Source organism: Agrilus planipennis, unplaced genomic scaffold (genome assembly GCF_000699045.2).
Source record: "Agrilus planipennis isolate EAB-ADULT unplaced genomic scaffold, Apla_2.0 scaffold317, whole genome shotgun sequence".
NCBI lineage: Eukaryota > Metazoa > Arthropoda > Insecta > Coleoptera > Buprestidae > Agrilus > Agrilus planipennis.
The window spans coordinates 241572-259135 of record NW_020439372.1 but is presented as its reverse complement, the minus strand read 5'-3'; the positions used below and the strand labels follow the sequence as shown (position 1 = coordinate 259135).

At 34.4% G+C, this 17564-nt stretch overlaps 4 protein-coding genes and 1 long non-coding RNA gene across 7 annotated transcripts in view; 3 read left to right on the top strand and 2 right to left on the bottom strand.

Moving 5' to 3' along the window:
* The first annotated feature begins 357 nt into the window (after window positions 1-357).
* Window positions 358-1817, top strand: LOC112905778. Its single transcript, XR_003231999.1, has 3 exons — window positions 358-517; window positions 576-761; window positions 1692-1817. It is a non-coding gene; the product is annotated as an uncharacterized LOC112905778 (long non-coding RNA).
* A 135-nt stretch (window positions 1818-1952) lies between these two features.
* Window positions 1953-3679, top strand: LOC108742244 (facilitated trehalose transporter Tret1-like). The gene is made up of 4 exons (XM_025978872.1): window positions 1953-2063; window positions 2128-2251; window positions 3262-3397; window positions 3456-3679. Exons 1-4 carry the CDS (start codon window positions 2050-2052, stop codon window positions 3662-3664), a joined length of 483 nt encoding a protein of 160 aa, XP_025834657.1. The 5' UTR covers window positions 1953-2049; the 3' UTR covers window positions 3665-3679.
* An 855-nt stretch (window positions 3680-4534) lies between these two features.
* On the bottom strand, window positions 4535-5527 carry LOC112905780 (enhancer of split mbeta protein-like). The gene has a single exon (XM_025978871.1). The coding sequence runs from the start codon at window positions 5412-5414 to the stop codon at window positions 4881-4883; it is 534 nt and encodes a 177-aa protein (XP_025834656.1). The 5' UTR covers window positions 5415-5527; the 3' UTR covers window positions 4535-4880.
* Window positions 5528-7807: 2280 nt separating this feature from the next.
* LOC112905781 (facilitated trehalose transporter Tret1-like) lies at window positions 7808-10013 on the top strand. The gene is made up of 6 exons (XM_025978873.1): window positions 7808-8012; window positions 8082-8172; window positions 8951-9086; window positions 9145-9330; window positions 9624-9722; window positions 9958-10013. Exons 1-6 carry the CDS (start codon window positions 7903-7905, stop codon window positions 10011-10013), a joined length of 678 nt encoding a protein of 225 aa, XP_025834658.1. The 5' UTR covers window positions 7808-7902.
* A 2971-nt stretch (window positions 10014-12984) lies between these two features.
* LOC108742239 (longitudinals lacking protein, isoforms A/B/D/L) overlaps window positions 12985-17564 on the bottom strand; it is a 124524-nt gene continuing 119944 nt past the window's right edge. Inside the window, exon 5 of one of the 3 annotated variants that reach the window (XM_025978868.1) lies at window positions 12985-13196. In XM_025978868.1, coding sequence (XP_025834653.1) covers window positions 13000-13196 — 197 coding nt within the window. In that variant the 3' untranslated portion in view covers window positions 12985-12999. Of the gene's footprint in view, window positions 13197-14052; window positions 14283-16311; window positions 16545-17564 lie in introns of those variants that run through there. The other 2 variants (XM_025978862.1, XM_025978860.1) reach the window with 2 other exon arrangements.

Here is a 17564-nt window from a genome sequence, read left to right as displayed (position 1 = left end):
CGTATTATGGTCTAATGACAAAAAAACTGTGAATGTTGTATATAAAAACATTCTGTAGTATATTTAGTATGTTCAGGGGGTATCTTTCGAAGATTTCCCCACTTCGATAATAATCTAAACAAAACAAAAATATACATATTTAGTATCAGCATTGCACCCGTGCGAAGCTGGGGCGGGTCACTAGTAATAAATAAAACAAAAACTCAAACCGTACAGAAATGTCCATATTTTATAACAATCTTCTCCCAATTACTTTTATTTTATCAATATATATGGATAAACAAAACATTTGTTATTGTTTTAACCAGTAATAATTAAGTAGTAGTTCAATAACATTAACTAAATATTCACTCTCTGTTTTATTTTTTATGTAATCTACAGTGTATTGGAACGTTTGTAGCGTCAGGATTCAATTTAATTGTAGGACTAGGTTTAGCGTACACCGGCATCCTTATTCCTGCTATTGAAAGTCCTAATTCCGATATAAAAGTAACGACGACAGAAAGTTCCTTAATCGGTAAGCAGTACCACCCCCAGTTCAAGTACCAGTCACCCCCACATATTATTTTTTCTAGCAAGTATAACCACCCTAGTAATAGCACTGACAAGTCTGACATGTGGACCCGTAATGGATAGAATTGGCCGATTAAACTGCATAAAAATATCCATCATACCCATTACGGTGGGTTGGGTTTTAATTGCCCTTGCTAAAAGCACCACCATGCTATTGATAGGTCGAGTTTTTGTAGGAATAAGTGGAGGTAAACCTAAAATGATATACTAACCAATTAAATAAGACATGTAAAATTGAAAAACTGTATTGTAACCACTTAGCATAGGTCATGCTAACCAAAGCTAACTTATCCTGAAGACTTAGTACGTAAACTCAAAATTACTTTTAATAGAACTTGACGATTCGTTTTAATATGGAGGCTAGACAATTTACTTCTACTGACTCCACCTTAACTGGAGGCATTGAGTGTAAATCTTCCACCCTGGCTGGAGACAGTGGACATAAATCCTTCACTCTGAGTGGATGCTGCAGATGGAATACTCTGCTGTGGATGACGCCCTATCGGGGTGTAGTATTACGTATGCAGTTTCCAGTCAGAGTGGAATATTTAGTTCCATTGCCTTCAGTCATGATGAACGATTTATTTCCACTAACTCCACCCTTACTGGAGATAATGAAAGTAAATAGAAGATGCTGCACCTCCTGCCGTGGTGTAATATTACATATGCATCTTGAGATCAAAGTAGATAATTTGCAACGACTGCATCCAGTTAGGATGAGGTTTTACATCAGCAGTTACCAGTCAGAGTAAGGATTGTACTTCCACTGCCTTCACTGGAGCATTTATTTCCATTGACTCTACCCTTACTAGAGGTAATGGAAGTGAATACTAAAAGCTGCAGACGTAAATCCTCCAATGATCATGCAAGTCCTCCGGCTTGCGCGGAGCTGTGGAAGAAAACCCTTCACCCTGACTGGAGACAGTGGACATAAATCCTTCATTCTGAGTGGATGCTGCAGATGGAATACTCTGGTATGGATGACGCCCTATCGGGGTGTAGTATTACGTATGCAGTTTCAAGTCAGAGTGGAATATTTACTTCCACTGCCTTCAGTCATGATGAACGATTTATCTTGCACCTACCAAACATATTTTTATCGTTTATTTAATTTTCAGCTTTAGGAGTTAACTCCGTCCCTGTTTATATCTCAGAAATTTCAAGGCCGGATTTGAGAGGTTCCCTAACATCAGTTTTAACCCTATTGTCTACCATTGGTAAGTTTTGACCCTAAGTTAAGAAAACTAATTTTAAAACAATTTTGACCTTCAAAGTACATGATATCTTCAATGATTTGTTTTCACTTCCGCCGTACTGCATGAAGAATTCTTTTCAATCCTCGACATGTTTCTTTAATTCGCTTTTATTTTAAATAATTTAATATTTAAGAGATGTAATTGTTAAAGTGCTCAATTCAGTGAGTACCTTAGAGGGATATTAAAATAAGTGCGAACCGTGGAAGAAGAAGTCATCACCATGAAATCCGAAAGGTAAGTAATAAAAGCCAAAAATAGTACAAATGTTATTTTTTATTATTCCTCTTATATTTTTTAGTAAACAGGGTTATTCTGTGTCTATTAATGATGATAAAGCAGATGAAAAACTAGCAGAAATTATGGCCAGTAAAATGACTTTAGCTGACTATGAAAATAAGTCATTTAAAAGTGTTCTACCTCAGGTACGATTTTCAATATTGAGCTTTTATTTAATTCAGAAATCATTCTAATGTTGATATCACTACATAGTATAAAACGAAGTCGCTTTCCCGCTGTCTGTCCCTATGTATGCTTAAATCTTTAAAACTACGCTACGAATTTTGATGCGGTGTTTTTAAAAGATAGAGTGATTCAAGAGGAAGGTTTATATGTATAATACATGCATAATATCGTAGGAAAACAGTGATAAATTTAGAGGTTTCTATTGTGATGTCGTAAAGAAACGCATTTTTTGTGCTTACATTGCAAACGCCGGCTGAATCCTACGAGATAGATCAAAATAATGTACTACAATATTGTACATCTTAAAAGGGTCTACAAAAAAGTCTGTGATGGTATATGTCTATCTCTTACGGATAACCCACAATAAACATTTTTATCCTTTATTTTTTATGAGAAATAATGACTTATTTACGAAGCGATTGTAGGCAATACAGCATTAATTCTTATCCAATTAAGTACCTTAAATACATTGTGCATTTAATATAGATCAATATGGCCCTTTACAGCATGTAATTTAAATGAATATTTTCGAAGATATTACAGATTTAAAATGCAGGGACATAGCGGTTGCGGCGGTACCGGCCGGGAGGCCGGTTTGTATTGTCTAATGACAAAAAAACTGTGAATGTTGTATATAAAGACATTCTGTAGTATATTTAGTATGTTCAGGGGGTATCTTTTGAAGATTTCCCCTTTTCGATAATAATCTAAACAAAACAAAAATATATTTAGTATCAGCATTGCACCCGTGCGAAGCTGGGGCGGGTCACTAGTAATAAATAAAACAAAAACTCAAACCGTACAGAAATGTCCATATTTTATAACAATCTTCTCCCAATTACTTTTATTTTATCAATATATATGGATAAACAAAACATTTGTTATTGTTTTAACCAGTAATAATTAAGTAGTAGTTCAATAACATTAACTAAATATTCACTCTCTGTTTTATTTTTTATGTAATCTACAGTGTATTGGAACGTTTGTAGCGTCAGGATTCAATTTAATTGTAGGACTAGGTTTAGCGTACACCGGCATCCTTATTCCTGCTATTGAAAGTCCTAATTCCGATATAAAAGTAACGACGACAGAAAGTTCCTTAATCGGTAAGCAGTACCACCCCCAGTTCAAGTACCAGTCACCCCCACATATTATTTTTTCTAGCAAGTATAACCACCCTAGTAATAGCACTGACAAGTCTGACATGTGGACCCGTAATGGATAGAATTGGCCGATTAAACTGCATAAAAATATCCATCATACCCATTACGGTGGGTTGGGTTTTAATTGCCCTTGCTAAAAGCACCACCATGCTATTGATAGGTCGAGTTTTTGTAGGAATAAGTGGAGGTAAACCTAAAATGATATACTAACCAATTAAATAAGACATGTAAAATTGAAAAACTGTATTGTAACCACTTAGCATAGGTCATGCTAACCAAAGCTAACTTATCCTGAAGACTTAGTACGTAAACTCAAAATTACTTTTAATAGAACTTGACGATTCGTTTTAATATGGAGGCTAGACAATTTACTTCTACTGACTCCACCTTAACTGGAGGCATTGAGTGTAAATCTTCCACCCTGGCTGGAGACAGTGGACATAAATCCTTCACTCTGAGTGGATGCTGCAGATGGAATACTCTGCTGTGGATGACGCCCTATCGGGGTGTAGTATTACGTATGCAGTTTCCAGTCAGAGTGGAATATTTAGTTCCATTGCCTTCAGTCATGATGAACGATTTATTTCCACTAACTCCACCCTTACTGGAGGTAATGAAAGTAAATAGAAGATGCTGCACCTCCTGCCGTGGTGTAATATTACATATGCATCTTGAGATCAAAGTAGATAATTTGCAACGACTGCATCCAGTTAGGATGAGGTTTTACATCAGCAGTTACCAGTCAGAGTAAGGATTGTACTTCCACTGCCTTCACTGGAGCATTTATTTCCATTGACTCTACCCTTACTAGAGGTAATGGAAGTGAATACTAAAAGCTGCAGACGTAAATCCTCCAATGATCATGCAAGTCCTCCGGCTTGCGCGGAGCTGTGGAAGAAAACCCTTCACCCTGACTGGAGACAGTGGACATAAATCCTTCATTCTGAGTGGATGCTGCAGATGGAATACTCTGGTATGGATGACGCCCTATCGGGGTGTAGTATTACGTATGCAGTTTCAAGTCAGAGTGGAATATTTACTTCCACTGCCTTCAGTCATGATGAACGATTTNTACAACAGTTCTGTAACATTGCAATTTTTTTCCCGAAGTACAAACGATCATGAAACAAGAAATGGTGGTGATTTTGTTATTAACTGGATAAAACGAAAATGATTTTTGCGTACAATACAATACGCTAATTAACACATTCATCAATGTTTTTACGGTACAGTTGTTTGTGCAGTTTCAACTTTTTTAGTTTTTGATTTATGACGCTCTAATGGTATACATATGTAAGACGATGTTTTCATTCTTGGCTTCTTAAAATTACGCAAACTTAACTTCATTCCATTACGTTAACACAAGGGTTGGTTCACACGAAGCGAAGCGACGTGGCGCGATACGCTAAACGGTATTGATTAAACTTCACCACGGCCTCCACATCTTCTGATTTTGATTGGCAACTTCCGTTGAAGAAGGTGACAACGGTGGTGTATAACCTTGCACATGATGCGCGTAATGCATTTGCGAAACGCAATCCAACTGTCTCATGCAAGAGCCGAGGTGTTGGAGCAGCTTCCTACCAGCCGCGGGGTCAACACAGTCTTTCGGTGATGACAAAAATTGGGACACTTCTTGAGCGCAATGTGTAAAACCAGCACGAAACCTGTCCGCATACGACTGTTCAGACGGTAAAATTAACTGATGCTGACGTTTGAGGTTATGTAAGTGGCGCACTGTCAACTCGAGGATGTCCGCTTTTTCAAGTTTCGAAACGTTTTCGCCTTCACTCTGTAGAGCGGTCACCATTAGTTCCTTCAATTCGTCTAAACAACGATTTATCCTAGCTCTCCGTTTTCTTTCTAACATCGGCTTCATAACTTTTCGATATTGGTAAGTACGAGATATCGGCTCCTCTCCATATTCACTGTTCTGCACCATGTATGCTGTCGGTGCCATTTCGATTGTCGCAATAACAAAACACTACGCGTACTAACTGATTTATCGCTGTCGCTTCGTTCACTACGTCGTCGTACAGAAACGAAAACAAAATAACGTCAAACGTAGATAGATTTAAGTTATATACGAAGTGTTAAGTATAAGTGGAGAGGGACAAAAGTGGGGACCAAAGGAACAACCTTCCTTCTCGAGCTTTATGGCCAATGCTCGCGAGGGATTTCTCCGTCTCTGTCTGACGTATCGAAAGCAGCTTCGGACGCGCTTTGTTTATGATGGTACAATGAAAGCACAGCTATGTAAAAGCTGCTTGGGTAGCAGCACCCTTTTTACTAGATCGTGTGACCGTCGACTGTGGGAATTTTTGGACGACAATTAGACCATTACGTGGAGATTGAAACGGTTTTTTGAGGCGGGGAGAAGAAAACAAAACGCAAGGATATCCGATTGCAAAAGACGGACCGAAAAAATTGCGATTTTGTTTCCACTTTTTAATACATATTAGAAACTAACTGATCGTGAAATAAATATTACCTACGTAACGTCACTACACTACATTTTTATCAGTACGTGCTTCATCTTTTTTTTTTTTTAATTATCTGACATGGAATGTCTCGGAATTATACCTACTTACCTACATATGAACAAAAAGTTTCACGTTCATATCTTCCCTGACTCCAACATTTTAAATGCGAGTTGTAACCACTTTATGATCCTAACCCAACCGCTTTTTTGCTTTTTTTCCATAATGTAAATGTTGCAGTGGAAATTATAATAGTTTCGCTTCAAAACTTAAGTCATTGATTACACAGGTCTGCGAAATTTTTTTTAAAGGTTTTTTTCTTAAATTGTTAATGTTTGTCATAATTGTCTTAAAAGTAATAGGAAACGATATTTATACGGTGTATACCACGTCACATTAACCCATAAATGCTCAGAGAACACATTTCCATTTGAACCCTTGCCACGTAATGAGTGCGACGAACAAATATTCGATAACCAGTGTTTCTATGTTTTTAACGATACTCTTTTCGATGGTGTTGGTTAAAAATACCTCCGACAATATTAAAGCATTGAAAGATCGAAAATAAACAAAAAAAACGTGATTTTTGAATTGACTTTTTCCTTAAAAAGTAATTTTTTGTGTCCTTACGTTTTTTTTATGTGCTTAAAACCTATATAAATCATGACTTCGATATCCAAACATGAAATAATCACCGTTGGTCAAGTCGAAATGCCTTTACAAACTGTTTGATCAAACCAAGTTTAACGTAAAGCGGTGGAAGCAATACTTTCTTCTTTCAAACTCGTATTGATGACATTTTTCACTTCGACTTCCAATTGCATTCTAATTTGGACATAGAAATACCGAATAACAATGATTTTGATTTACCATAAGTCCACTTCACACTTCAACACATAACCGGCATATTTTATTGTAACCCAGTGTTTATATTGGTGACACAACTTCAATTTGAAGTAAGCTTAATAAGCATTTTTTACAAAGTCTGTGTTATTCAATATACGCTTAACTATTGTATATTGTCCGCAAATGTAAAAAAATACATTTCAATTGTTTTTACAACTCCGAGAAGCCATAGTTAAAGATAAATGAAACACAATCTTTTATTACACGTTAATATTTTTNTTCTCTATATCCATACAAAATATCTATCAAACAAATAAAATTAAAATTTTCTTTTGAAAAATGAAACCATTCCATCAGTATTTTCTTATGACGTTGTCACGTTCAACTATCGTCAGTAAACCGACTTTACAGACAACCGATTTTTTTTTGTTTTGTGATCTAGGTACGACAGAACATAAATGGGTACCCCTGGCGTTATTATTCGCGTATATGGTAATAGGTATGATTGGTCTTTTGCCGGTACCATGGACCATGATAGCAGAATGCTATCCCTTGCACCTTCGTGGGATAGCCTCGAGCTTAATCGCTGCACTAGCTGCCGGCATTATGTCGGCAGCACTGCAAAGCTTCAGGACCCTTAACGATTTATTGGGTGGTTCCACTGGAATACAATATTTTTATGGGACGATTTCACTGCTCGGCGTCATCTACATTTATTTTTTCGTACCAGAAACTAAAGGCAAAAAATTATCCGAAATAGAAGAATATTTCAAATGAACATCTCTATCTTGTATATAAAGCTTTTTTGTACTTGTTTTACAATAAAACACGAGCCGGTTTCATAAGAAAATTAATTTTTACCCAAAGAAAATCCTAATTGCGTAATTAAAAAAAAAATTAGACTTATCTAACCGCTACGTATGTAATTGATAATACTCGTATGTGTGATTTGTTTGCTTTTTATGCAAAATTTTATTAAAATCTTATTAATAAATTAGATGCAACTTCTTACATCACATTCTTGAAACATGAAAAGTAAAGGAAAAAAAATGATGCATAATACATATTATATCATCACATTTATGAGATGAAAATTCAATCATTTGCCACTATAGTATAATTATGCATATTAGTTACGAACTTTTCCCTAATCACGTGCTACATGTACAATTCTATAAAAGAAAATCACTGAACAATAACAAATACACTTGTCAAAACATGGTTGAGAAAAAGTAAGTACATAAAACGTAAACAATTTTTAACTTAGATATTAGATAATTTGTTTATCTTCTTTTAAAAAGATACCAAGCTGTTAGCGAAAAAGACTGTGAAAGTCCCTCTAACGATGATGAAATCTACAAAATTCATTCGGCGAAAACAATCCTACCCCAGGTAACTACTGTTTATAATATCTATGTTATTATTCTATTTTGTGTTGTATTTTTATATTTTTTTTGTTTGGATATCGTAATTGCAGAGCAATCTACCCTAGTTATACTCATCATCATCATAAGGTCGTCAGTCCTAAGACTGTTTGGACACGCACCTTCACTCTTTCCTATCCTGAGCTAATCTTCGCATTTTCTTAAAACCAGAACAACCCACATCCTTAACTATTTGCGAACAGTAATCTAATCTAGGTCTATCTCTATTCCTCTTAACTCCTGTTTCTGTCTCTAATATATCTCTGACTAGACCTCCATGCCTGAAAAGGTGTCCTACCAAACTATCTCGCTTATTTCTTTTTGACTTCCATAGAATCCTCTCTTCCCTTATCCTTTCTAATTCCTCTTCATTTCTAACCTTCTCTATCCACGATATCATCATCATTCGCCTATGACACCACATTTCAAACGCTTCTAACTTTTTTTTTTCGTCGCACCCACCGGCCATGTTTCGCACCCATACAGCGCCGCGCTCCAAACATACACCCTTAACATTATTTTTCGAATTTCTAAATTAACCGTTCGCGAGCATGGAAATGATTTCTTTTTATTAAAGGCGACTCGACCCTGTGCTATCCTCTGCTTTGTATCCCTAGTACTCCTTCCGTCTTGACTTATCTGACTTCCTAGATGCCTAAAATCTGCCACTTCATCTAATTTTTCGAGAAAATCATTCATACAAAACTGCTTAAGTCATTTTTTTGTTGTTTTGATTTTTCTAATAGGTTTTCGCGGGGATAACGGTCTGCCTATTCAACATGATAACAGGGATGGCTCTGTCATTTTCTGGTGTACTAATTCCTGCCTTGGAATCACCCCACAGCGAGATAAACGTAACTGATAACGAAATCTCTTGGATGGGTAAGTTCAAAATTACATTGATCACGATATTCATATTTTACCATCAAAATATCTTCAGCTAGTGTAAATTCCTTCACGATGATGACCGGGTCTCTTTTTACCGGCATTCTCGAAGAAAATTTTGGCCGTTTAACCACCATAAAAATATCGGCTATTCCCACGATAATAGGCTGGATTTTAATTACAAAAGCATCCACAATTCAAATCCTACTTTGTGGAAGGGCACTGACAGGGTTAGGATCAGGTAAACTCTTCGATTGTGAATAAATCATAGACATACGACTATAGGGACAGAACTAAAAGTGTCACCAGGAAAGAATGGGTGGTACCAGTCCAGTGGTGCCTAAATCTCATTGGTTACATTTGCACATCAACTAATCGCTAGCAAATTACACCGTAATTGACCTAGTAAGCGTGCGCAGTGCGGTTGACCAATGGAATGTAGGCACCTGCTACACCTTACTACATTTTCCGGCAGTTTAGTTTCCGTCCCTGTATTGCTAAGTCCGGGTAGTGTTTCTAAGAAGAATTTAACAGCTTTTAGTCTCGTTACGGCTGGCGTATACCTGGGGGAAACAAGTTGGCCGAATGTAAGGAGCGTTCTCATGGTAGTACCATGTCTCACTTCTTCTATTGGTAAGAATAAGGAATAAAATACATAACACGTTTTTCTACATTATCCTCTCTTACGTAATTATTATTTTAACCTAACCTAACCTATCCTAAAAATGGTCACTCTAGTCAAGTCAATAACCCAGAAAACCCATCAGCAAACCTAGTCAAAAATTAACCCCCAAATTTAACCCAGTCTCACATTAAGCATTCCAACATGTCCACTTTTATATTAACTCTTTCTATTTTAAATTTCTAGGGGTCGCAATAGTATATTTACTGGGTTTCGTAATNACTCTTCGATTAACATTTTAAAGATTTATAAGTTAATGCATTTGGGATTAGTAAAGAAATGTTAGTGCAATTCGCAATTAAGATTAATTAGACCGGGCGACTATAATTATGAAATAAAAATGATTAAAATGTTAATAAAACGTAAATCATTTATTCAAGACGATGTAACAAGCCAGAGCGAGTGCATTTATATGAAATATTATATTAAATCCAAAACAAAAAACAAAATAAATATTTATTTAAAATTAAATTAAAAAAAATCTACCCCTACTTTCACTTGATATATTATTGATTTAATATAATAAGTCCCTATGTTTTATTTAATTCTTTAGCTACATTTGTACAATACACATAATCAGTACAATACTTCAGTTTAATAAAAAAATCTTTGATGGAGCTGTGTTGAATGCAGTTCCAAAGGGGAGGGGTTTGACAGTTGTGCACATGCGCACATAGGAAGCTGCACATAAGACTACAAGGAACGGAAGGTACTGCAGCTTCCACAGCGCTCATCCTGTCATGGAAGATAGTTTTCCTTAATTACACGTGTGGTTGATGCTTGTTTCCTTCTGTACAATTTTATAACAAAGGCTAAATTTTTTCTGGAGCTGCACTTCCATTAATTTAAAGTAATGCTTTCGAATGTGGAAGATATCACAGCGGTCATTAATACTTGCGATGTTTCTTCAAATGGAGAAGCATTGTGGCCTACATTTGACAATAGTATTTTAAATGCCTGTACACTGATTGAACATGTTTGTAAGATTTTCCGCACTTGCGACATACATGTTTTTCTGAAATAGAACAAAAAAAATTAGCCTAAAGTAATACTTCCATTTAAACAATTATGTATTCATTTAAACAAAGTTTCCGATTACGTATTTAAATAATTTCACTGTGCAATGCCGTCATTACTAGTCGTAATACGAACTCGGCCCAATCAGCGAACAGCAGCGACCGCCGAAACCAGAGACACCAGTTCCCGTTGCCGCATCACAAGAACTCAGTAAGAGACAGTATGTACGACTGAATGTGCACCAATATAGAGGGTGATTTGATGATAAAAAGGGTACCCGAAGTACACAGATTATTTAGTGCTTCTATAAAACTTCTTCAAAATGTGATTGGCATTTAATACGAATTTTTTACAATTTTAAAAGCAAAAATATACACCACATTTTATATTTATTATTGACAGTTATACATGAAAATGCTACAATGTTTTTGATTAATACAGTGTACAGGATTAAATATAGGTGTAACTAAAATAGTTTGGATTAAGTACAATTTACAAAATTGTAATACAGGTATAAGTAGTGCTTTATTAAACAAGAGTGTTAAAGGTGAATTGGCTAAAAGAATTAAAAAAGCGTACTAAGCAAAACAACCACCAAAATAATGAAGACCCTTTCTCTTAATGTATAATTTTAGTTAGTTAGTTGTCTTTTGTCAGCTATTTGATGGTACAAAAGAACTTGCCCTTATACATAGATAATAATGGAATAAAAAATAATAAAATGGCACTTCTTTAACTATATTGAAGTATGTCAGAATCTCATGGGCACTGCACAGCCCGAAGTCATGGCTCATAAAATCCTAAATTATTTCTACCTACGTTTATGATTCTTTGGTTCAAACAAATTTACAAAAGGATGATTGGCAAGAAGAAGACCAAAGATCTTTATAAAAATAGTAAAAAAAAACTAAATTGTTTTGTAAGACATGTACAGGGTGTCTTACTAAAACGTTGCCGTTTTTCTTTTTAGTATTACACATGACAAACATATATTCAAACTAATTACTTACTTTTACGAAAAATGTATCATGCATTTTACCGTATACAGCAATGTCTACGCTTTGACTACACAAAAAGCTTACATTGGGAGTCTTAACATCACTCTCACTTTTACCAAGAAAACTTGGTCGTTAGTCATTCGAAAATAACGAAAAACGATACATATCATAAAAAATGTCAGTCTCTTTATCCTGAGATCCCCGTTAGATTAGTTCTGACTCTTGTCAAATTTATCACTCGCTTCGCCAGCTTTACGATGTGCCTCAAGCAATTTATGAAACCACAGCGTATAATATTCGTGTCAGAAAGAAAAGTTAAGCTTATGCTTTCTTGTTAGATGCTGTTTAAGATTCCCTTTCAACTTGCACCTGTAATAGCAACCCTCCACAGAACAGGTAAACTGAGGGTTCTTGCCACACTCGTACTTTTGGTGTTGGTTAAGTCCGCCTTTCCATTTATATGACCTTTGACAATCGGAACACACGTAACATGGGCTAATTCCGGTCGACGACGGGCGTACGGTGAAAGACACTAAAACGAGCCACCATTAGAAAAAGAAAACCATACTATGAGAACGAATAGAAAATGCTAACTTACATCAACAGCATTTACAAATGGTACAAATCCTTTGCAAACTTTCTAAAATATTTAAAGCACAGTGAAAGCAGAAAAATAACCAAAAAGATATAATGACTTTTAAAATTCAATCCCTAATGGTCGGTACGGTTTGAATAAGGCTAGGTTCACATAGATGTGTATCACATATGCGTTTGTGCATCGCGCGTATAAAGATCGCTATTAATCCTTTAGAGCCTTAAACGTCAAATGTCAAACATTAAATGTGTCAACAGGTATAGTGAATGAAAGACATATTTGTGGTAATGGTGTGTTTGTTCTATTTATGGCTGTTTTGGCACTTTCAATATACAATTGTTTCCGTTTCACACAAAGGCATTTACGCACTTCATCGCGCGTCAGACGCGTGCTTGTCTGAACTTAGTCTTAATAATACTTCAGGTTTTTAATAGGTTTTAGATTTCGTTGCAATTTTTATTTTTGGTTTTAAGAAACTAACACTTTCTACCACAGGCTCAAAAATATACTGCAGGATTTCAAGGATAGCAACTTTATTTGTTACTTTACACAAAACTAATATTTAAAGCTATTATAGTCGAATGATACCAGTAAATAGCGTGATTTTTAGTCAACTAATTATTTTTTCATCTCTAAACTATGAGGATGTCTCGACATTACGTGGGACTTAAGTTGAGTGTTACGTTTGAATTTTCTGCCGCAATCTTTGCACTGAAATCTGGGCTCTACACCACACTCAAACTTATAGTGGCGTTTCAGATCGTTCAATCTTTTATATATCGAATAACATTTCGGACAGGTGAAACCCTCACTTCCTAAAACAAAAACATGACGTATTATAAAATTAGAAAGAAATACTTTGTAATATCTAAATATGTACAGTTTGGGTAGCTATTTAGAAGTGTCTTGTACAACATTATATACATGTAATTGTATAATACATTAGCTTATGTAATATTTATTTGTCTGTTAATATGTACAAAGAAATGACATTTAGTATTGTAATTAATAAAAAATTTCAACACAAATAAACCACATTTCGATCTATCTAACTTAAAATCTATACAATAACGCAAATAAAAGAAACATAAATTTTATAAATCGCCCAATACATTTTTATGTGTTGTTCTCGAACAAACCATTATTGAATGAAATTTCAAACTGGTTTTCTTTCTAAACTTCTTATTACAAGAGGGGCATGAAAACTGAGGCTCAACTCCGCATTTGTATTTCAAATGGGCATTGAGGTTGTATTTTTGAGTGTAGGATGCATTGCATTTGTTACAGGCAAATCTCCCTTCCGAATTAATGTAAAATTTGTTGGACGATATACCTAAAAAGCATTTAAAAATTAATTGAAACTGTATACGACATTCAACATACATACATTCACGAAATAATAAAATAATAAGGGTGTAAAATAATTAAAAACAACTGGAGTTTGAGAAATGAGTTGATCATTTATTGAAGTACAGTTAACTAATAAGAAAAGCAATTGTTATAGGATAATAATATTAATGTCAATTAGCTAGTGGTGTTTTGCCATTTTCAGATACTGCTGCTAAATATTGTAGCATAGTCACATGTTACTATGACTGATTATCTCGAAAGCCGGTAGATAGATAGATAGCAGAACTTAAACTACTATCTTTCTTTATAGTGTGGTGTAATGTTCTTTATTAATTATTAATTAAAACGTCTACAGCCAGCTAATAATATGTGATATTGTAAAGTGCTCTTCCTTCTAAACTGCTTTTTGCACACGTAACAAGTGAATTGAGGGTCAACTCCGCATTTGTATCTCAAGTGAGCCATCAAATTGCGCTTATGAGTGTAAGAAGAAGTACATTTTCGACAGGCGAACCTTCCATCTGAATTAACATAATGATCTTTAGACGAACCTAAAAGGAAACTGACATTAGTAAAGTATTGAAAACATACTGACAGAAATATCGTGTTTATTCACTTTGAGAAGGGTGTTAATATCGAAACTGCTGTGTTAGAGACTAAACAACAAACACAAATGTGAAACTAGTCAAATGTATTCCATTCATTAACATTTCATGATCCGGAGGAGAGAGAAATAATGAAAGAGTCTACTTAATAATAATATCAAAACTTTTTTTTATTTTTTAGAATATACTTAATTTGAACATAACACACTGCAACGTATGGCATCATAAAACTCATTTATTTCAACCTAAAGTTCATCATATCCAAATGTCTTTTGGTTTTGAAATGTGCTACAAGACTGTCGGGTCTGGATGAAGAAAACGAACAAATCTGGCATTGGAACTTTTTGGGTTTTCCACATTCGTACTTTAAATGTCTTCCTAAATGAAACTTGTTTCTGTATTTTCGTTGACAATTATGGCACGTGAAATACACATTTCCTGAAAAATAATGCCAGCTCAATTACCTGAAACGCTGGAATAATTTTATAAAAAAAACAATGTGTACGTGTATGAAACATTAAAGAAGCAATTGTAAAAAATATACAGCATGTACCTTTTATTACATCGGTAAAAGATTTACATCAGTGGACACTACAATGAGTATTATATATGTAATTTAAACAACTCATCAAGTACCTACGTAGAAGGTACAAATGAAATGACAGGGTGCTGTAGAGCTACTTATATTTAATTCACATCGTATACCTGTATAAATTTTTTGTTTTTATTATTTCCATTAGTATACTTATTAATGCTCTTTGATTCCTATTTTTAAAGATAGACCACTTTGTCCAACATAGGTACAACATTATTCATAGTGATAACTTGTTTGTTACTTGTAGTTAAGTTTCATAGATCTAACTTTTTATTAATTTGTTTACATTATATACAAATTTCAATAAATCAATTATCATTAAATAATAGAGCATCTTCTGATAAGACATGAAGGGCTAGCTTGAGACGTACCTATTAGAAATTGGAAAAGGTTTGATGGTGATGATAGGTATGAGACTACAAAAATGTACATGTACAACTAGACAAAATAGTAGTCGATATGATTACATTTCAGTAGCTTAATTGTATATTGCATATTCTTCTAGTTCAAAATTTAGCTTCTTTAATGTCCTCGGGTAGTTTGTTATGGACGCAGTAGACATGAGATTGAAGGTCCTTTTTGTAATAGAAATACCGATTCAAACATACGGGGCATTGAAACTTCTTCTCTTTGCCACACTCTACTCGTACATGTCTTCTTAAATTTTCGGATACTGTGTACCTTTTACCACAATTAACACAAACGTACGGACGGGGTTTGGTACATGGTCGCTGTCGCAGATTTCCTCTACATCTAAAATCTATAACCAAAAGTTACTGACACTTTTATAGGTAAAATATTTTAGGATTCGAAACAATGACAAACTGTTCTTATTAATTTGGTTTACGTTTACCTTACTTTATCACGTATACAAACTACCACATATAGGTCAAGTGAATACCTATGTAAAGCCTTGTTAAATATTTGAAATAGTACTGTTAGCAGCACATATCACTAGTTGGCGATATATTCTGCCTGTAATCTGATATAAAAATTTTATTGAACGAGTTACTTTAATACATAGTACTTGTTCACTTATTTTGTCTTAATTAATAAATAAGTACTTAAGCAAACTTAACAAATACAGTAGATTTTCGTACAGACTTGTGTATATTAACTATTAACTAGTTATAAATCCCAAATAATTTTAGTGCTACGAATATTTTATAATTTTATTTAACATATTCATACATTTGTCTAGTGTAAGGGGTAATACAAATCAAATCAAAATGTTGAGTAAATAAATGAATAGGAACATCTAAACAAAAGCAACGAATGAAACACATATGGGCTTCTTCATACGCGAACAATGCTTGAGTAGAAGACGAGCTTTAGTAGATACAGGCCAATACATGGTTTAAAAAGTTTGATATATTTTGAAAAGTCGTTTGTTTGTTAAAAATTTTTGTGGATAGAAATAATGTGAATTTGGAGTCGCTCTTTATAGTAAGACTTATACGAACAAACTGCACATTGAAACTTCTTCTCTTTGCCACATTCGATTCGCTGATGACGTCGTAAGTTTTCCCGTAATGTGTAAGCCCTACCACAAACAGAACATGCAAATGGACGTGGTTTATGAGATCGTCTTTGTTGTGGTGTTAGGTTTGAAGCTAAAAGTAAAACAAATGTCAAGTGAAAAATCATTAATGATACATTTTTTATAATTCTAAAAATATACCAGACAATTAACGGCGAGTGACGGATTGGCGCACCGAACATTCCATATTCTCACAAATTGTAGTAGATATGCTGACTTCAAATAAACGATAGTTATTTTCTTAGAGGTAATTTAGAATGACATGGACCTTGCCCTTAGGTAACGTAATGACATAGTTCCACCCCTTCCTTGACTCTTAAATTTCAACTTCTTAAAAACACTAACAGTCACTAGAGCTCCATTTCCATGCGAAAAATAGCAGCCGAGTTAATGTTTTTTACCAAATGCGCAATATGAATTCAATAAGGCTTGCCTTTCGGGCATCTGAAGGTTCATGTTATTCTCGATACAGTATCTATTATTTTGATTCAAAATACTAGGAAATAAAACAATTGCCAACTTCAAAACCTTTAATGTACGTTTTATTTTAGACTTTTCGGTTTGTAAATTTCAAAGATATGGACGATATTTGGATCGTTGATCATTAATTAGGATATTTAATTTTAGCTTATTATTTCATTTATTTGAATTTTTAAGTATGATACTTTCAAAGAAAAACGTATTATTAGATAGGCTCCATTTTCCTTTTAATGGTGTGGGCCGTTAAAAAAGGAAAATTCTATAAAAATGCGCAAACATAATTCTAATTAATTATTACATAATTATATACTAAGTTAACCTAGTTCACACATTGACACATTACAACACTGTAAGGTGTTTCTTACTAATCGTGATGTATAAGAAATACTTGTCTGGATACTATAAAAATACTAATAAAACACTGATGTAAACTACGTCTAGGGTTGCCATCCGTCCGGGTTTCCCCGGATTTGTCCTATTTTAGAGGGCATCCGGGGAGCTTCATTTGTAGTCCGAGTACTTTTAAAATTTAATTTATTTTTTTTAGGTTTCATACTTTTATAAGGTTTTGTTTTCATAACAAAGTATATTAATAATTTGTGTTTTATTTTAA

Coding starts and splice junctions, on each gene's coding strand:
- LOC108742244 (XM_025978872.1), top strand. Junction 2,252..3,261: donor TTAAAAGTGTTCTACCTCAG/GTACGATTTTCA, acceptor TGTAATCTACAG/TGTATTGGAACGTTTGTAGC. Junction 3,398..3,455: donor GACAGAAAGTTCCTTAATCG/GTAAGCAGTACC, acceptor TATTTTTTCTAG/CAAGTATAACCACCCTAGTA.
- LOC112905780 (XM_025978871.1), bottom strand. CDS start 5,414: ATGGCACCGACAGCATACATGGTGCAGAACAGTGAATATGGAGAGGAG.